The following is a 3088-nucleotide window of genomic DNA, read 5'->3' as shown; positions in this document are numbered from 1 at the left end:
CCCCCCCCACCCACCGCTCTGCTGAAAATAAGCATCACAGCAAACACACTCACACAGAATAAAAACTCACATCAGGCTTCAAATTGCCTCGCGCTTTGTCCTCCTCTCTGAATAGTTTACTGGCTCTAAAGTGGAAGTTTATACTCGACGTGCCAAAAATGTCAATAAAACCGCCCTAATCGCCCATCCAATCTGTAATAGCACCTGCTTATGGAAACACAACCCGCCCCTGCAGTCTATCTCCACAACGGCATGTTTCCTTCCTATTAGAGCGCTACCGCAGTCGGAAACGCAGGTCAAAGCGCAATTATGCATTCGGACAGGCAGACTTTGTTCCTTGAAATGACTTCCTGCCCTTTCTTTTCTTCTGAATGTTGATAAAAATCAGGGGGCAACAAAGAACACAGAACATATAGCTTCTGGAAATCAGAAAATAACACCAAGGCTACATTTTCTTAATTTTAAAGAGGAAAAGTAGCTTACACCTTTGTTTGATCAATGTCTATGTCAGTTAAATTGCATTTTAATTTTCTTTAAAAAAGGTCAGATGGGATTTTCATAAATCTCTTACATACTCAAATTACTGAATTCATCAATTTATTTAGGCCAAATAATTTACAGTGTGTTTAGGCCTAAATTATATTTTATCTATCTAAATTTACAGAAGAATGTATCTGATGCAAATATATGTCACGTGTTAGCAGTAGTTTGGATTGTTTTGGACATATTAAAGTTGTAATAATACCAGCAAGGAGACACGTTTTGAATGTGCCAATAAATTCATTTAATAGAGTATAGATATTTAATGTAGGCCTACTTAAACTGTCTCTTGATTCTGATAATCTGATTGGTTATTTGAGCTCATGGATTTTAGTTTGAGGCCTTCTTCTCTCTCTTTGCCTCAACTAGGATTTATTTAGGCACAACCAAATTTCTTACAGCCTATTTTAAAGTCAGATCACCAGTTATTAGTCTGTGTCTTCAGCACAAACATTTCTGACAAAAATCAAGAACATTATGGTTTGAGGCGAGAGTTTATTCCCAGTAAGAAAACTAAATAAATACTGAATTCAAATCACATAAACGAATAAGAATCAGGTCTGTGGTTATGTTTTTTGTGCGTAATGACAGGACGTAGTGATTGGGATTATTTGTAACAGCACCTTTTCACAGGACTCGAATAATACAATGAATCCAAAACGTATGTTTAGAGCTAAAACACTTCCACAGTGAAGGAATAAAGAGGGAGTGTGTGTGTGTGTGTGGGGGGGGGGGGGGGGGGGGGGGGGGGGGGGGGGGGGGGGGGGGGGGGGGACTTACCGACACACTCGTTGGCTTCCCGGGCCGTGGCGCGCTGCCATGGTCGGTCGTAGTGGAAAGGTTTGCACCTGTCGCACTCCGGTCCCGCCGTGTTGTGTTTGCACTCGCAGACCAGATGCCCGTCCCGGTCCTTGACGCATTTCGAAGCGTGCCCGTTGCACTTGCACCGTCCTCCGACCTGCAGGTCCGACACGGCGTAAAAGTACGAGTCGCGGGCCAGCTCCGAGTCGTCCTCGTTCTCGTCTCCGAAGGTGTGCAGCTGGCTGAAGATCACCTTGATGTCGGTGGCCGTCACCCAGTCCTGCAGCACCGGGGAGTTGTCGAAGTCGTGCGCCGACGGCCGGCCGTCCAGCGTGCTGAAGGCGATGAGTCCGCCCGTCAGCGGGTGCATGTCCGTGTGGGAGTCCGTGCAGATGGCCTCTTGCTCGTTCTGCTTCGTAATCGCCGCCTTGTTCTGCCTGTTGTACATTTTCTTGCACTGAGTGGAATAATACTGGAACGGCACCCAGGATTTGCCGTAGTCCATGGACTTGTAGATCGCCATGGATTCGGGTCTGGGTGAGCAGAACTGCAGGCTCACGTAGGTGACCTCGAACTTTTTCCCGAGCGACAAGGTGAGCGTGACGTTCTGCGGGTACTGCGCGTAGTTTTCGGACTGCCAGCAGGTGAGGTTGTGCGGGTTGTTGAGGTCCGTTAAGTACGCGGGCGGATGGGACTTCTTGGGGTCCGCGGCGTCGCACGTGTGACAGTCCCGCGTCCGCTCCTCGCCCTTCTCGGCCACCACGCAGTACCTGGCTGCGGGGCTGCCGCAGGTGCTGGACACGCGCACGTCCTTTCCGAAAGCGGAGTTGACGAAGTCGGGGATGCACCGCCGAGGGTTCCCGTTCTCGTCATAGCACGGGTCCGGGGGGGAAGACTGCGCAGCAAACATGCTCAGCCCGTATCCTCCAAAGACCCCCTCGGTCAGCGCGCAAACTGTCACCAAGGTGACCCAAACCTCCACAATTCTTTGCATTGTAATCCGTGCACCGCTGAAATGTAATGGAGGCAAAATAGAATTAATAACAATGGAATTCATAACGATGAAGGCAAATCCAAGACAAGAACACAACTATCACAGTAAATGATGCTCTGGTGGATATCTGGAAAACTTGGACGCACTAATGCATGTAAAAAATAAAAAAAGAAGAAGAAAGAAGTATTCTTACGAGGCAGAGAAACCCTGGACACTGCCTGCAAATAAACTGCTCAGTCTGAAAGAGAAGAACAACTCCAAAGAATCTGGAGAACAACCTACCCCCTTTACGCACGAAAAACTACTGCTATACTTTCTCCCCCTTTCTCACTCTCTTTTTGAGATTCCTAAATAAAAATAAGATATGGCAAAAGCCCAGCTGGCTCTGAGTCTCCCTCTGCCTGTCCTCTCAGTCACACCTCTGCCCACCTATCTCTTTCTGTCCCATTCCCTCTCTGTTATAAAAGGAAAAGGGGGTTCACTCACTCAGAGGAGCGGAGTCGGAGCCTTCCAAGTGTCCCTGCGGAGGGAGACAGAGAGGGGGGGGGGCGACATCTTCCGGCGGATTGTTTGCACTGCAGGTTCAACAAAAATCCACTTTAGTCCCAATAAAGAGAAACACGATGCACTGAAATCTTGTGATTTTAAAAATATGAAACATGTATTCATAGTCTAATTAATTGGCCTTACACACATGACATCTTCCTCATAAATAGTTTATTTTTTTATTGTCATGTTGCAACAACTAATTCA

At 47.2% G+C, this 3088-nt stretch overlaps 1 protein-coding gene across 1 annotated transcript in view; it reads right to left on the bottom strand.

Moving 5' to 3' along the window:
• ntn1b (netrin 1b) overlaps window positions 1–2852 on the bottom strand; it is a 47031-nt gene extending 44179 nt beyond the window's left edge. Inside the window, exons 1-2 of the mRNA XM_034894661.1 lie at window positions 2528–2852; window positions 1321–2362 (exon numbers count right to left, since the gene is read on the bottom strand). Coding sequence (XP_034750552.1) covers window positions 1321–2335 — 1015 coding nt within the window. The 5' untranslated portion in view covers window positions 2336–2362; window positions 2528–2852. The remainder of the gene's footprint in view (window positions 1–1320; window positions 2363–2527) is intronic.
• Between the last annotated feature and the right edge of the window lie 236 nt (window positions 2853–3088).

Source organism: Etheostoma cragini, chromosome 15 (assembly GCF_013103735.1).
Source record: "Etheostoma cragini isolate CJK2018 chromosome 15, CSU_Ecrag_1.0, whole genome shotgun sequence".
NCBI classification, from domain to species: domain Eukaryota; kingdom Metazoa; phylum Chordata; class Actinopteri; order Perciformes; family Percidae; genus Etheostoma; species Etheostoma cragini.
This window is presented reverse-complemented; position numbering and strand designations above follow the sequence as displayed.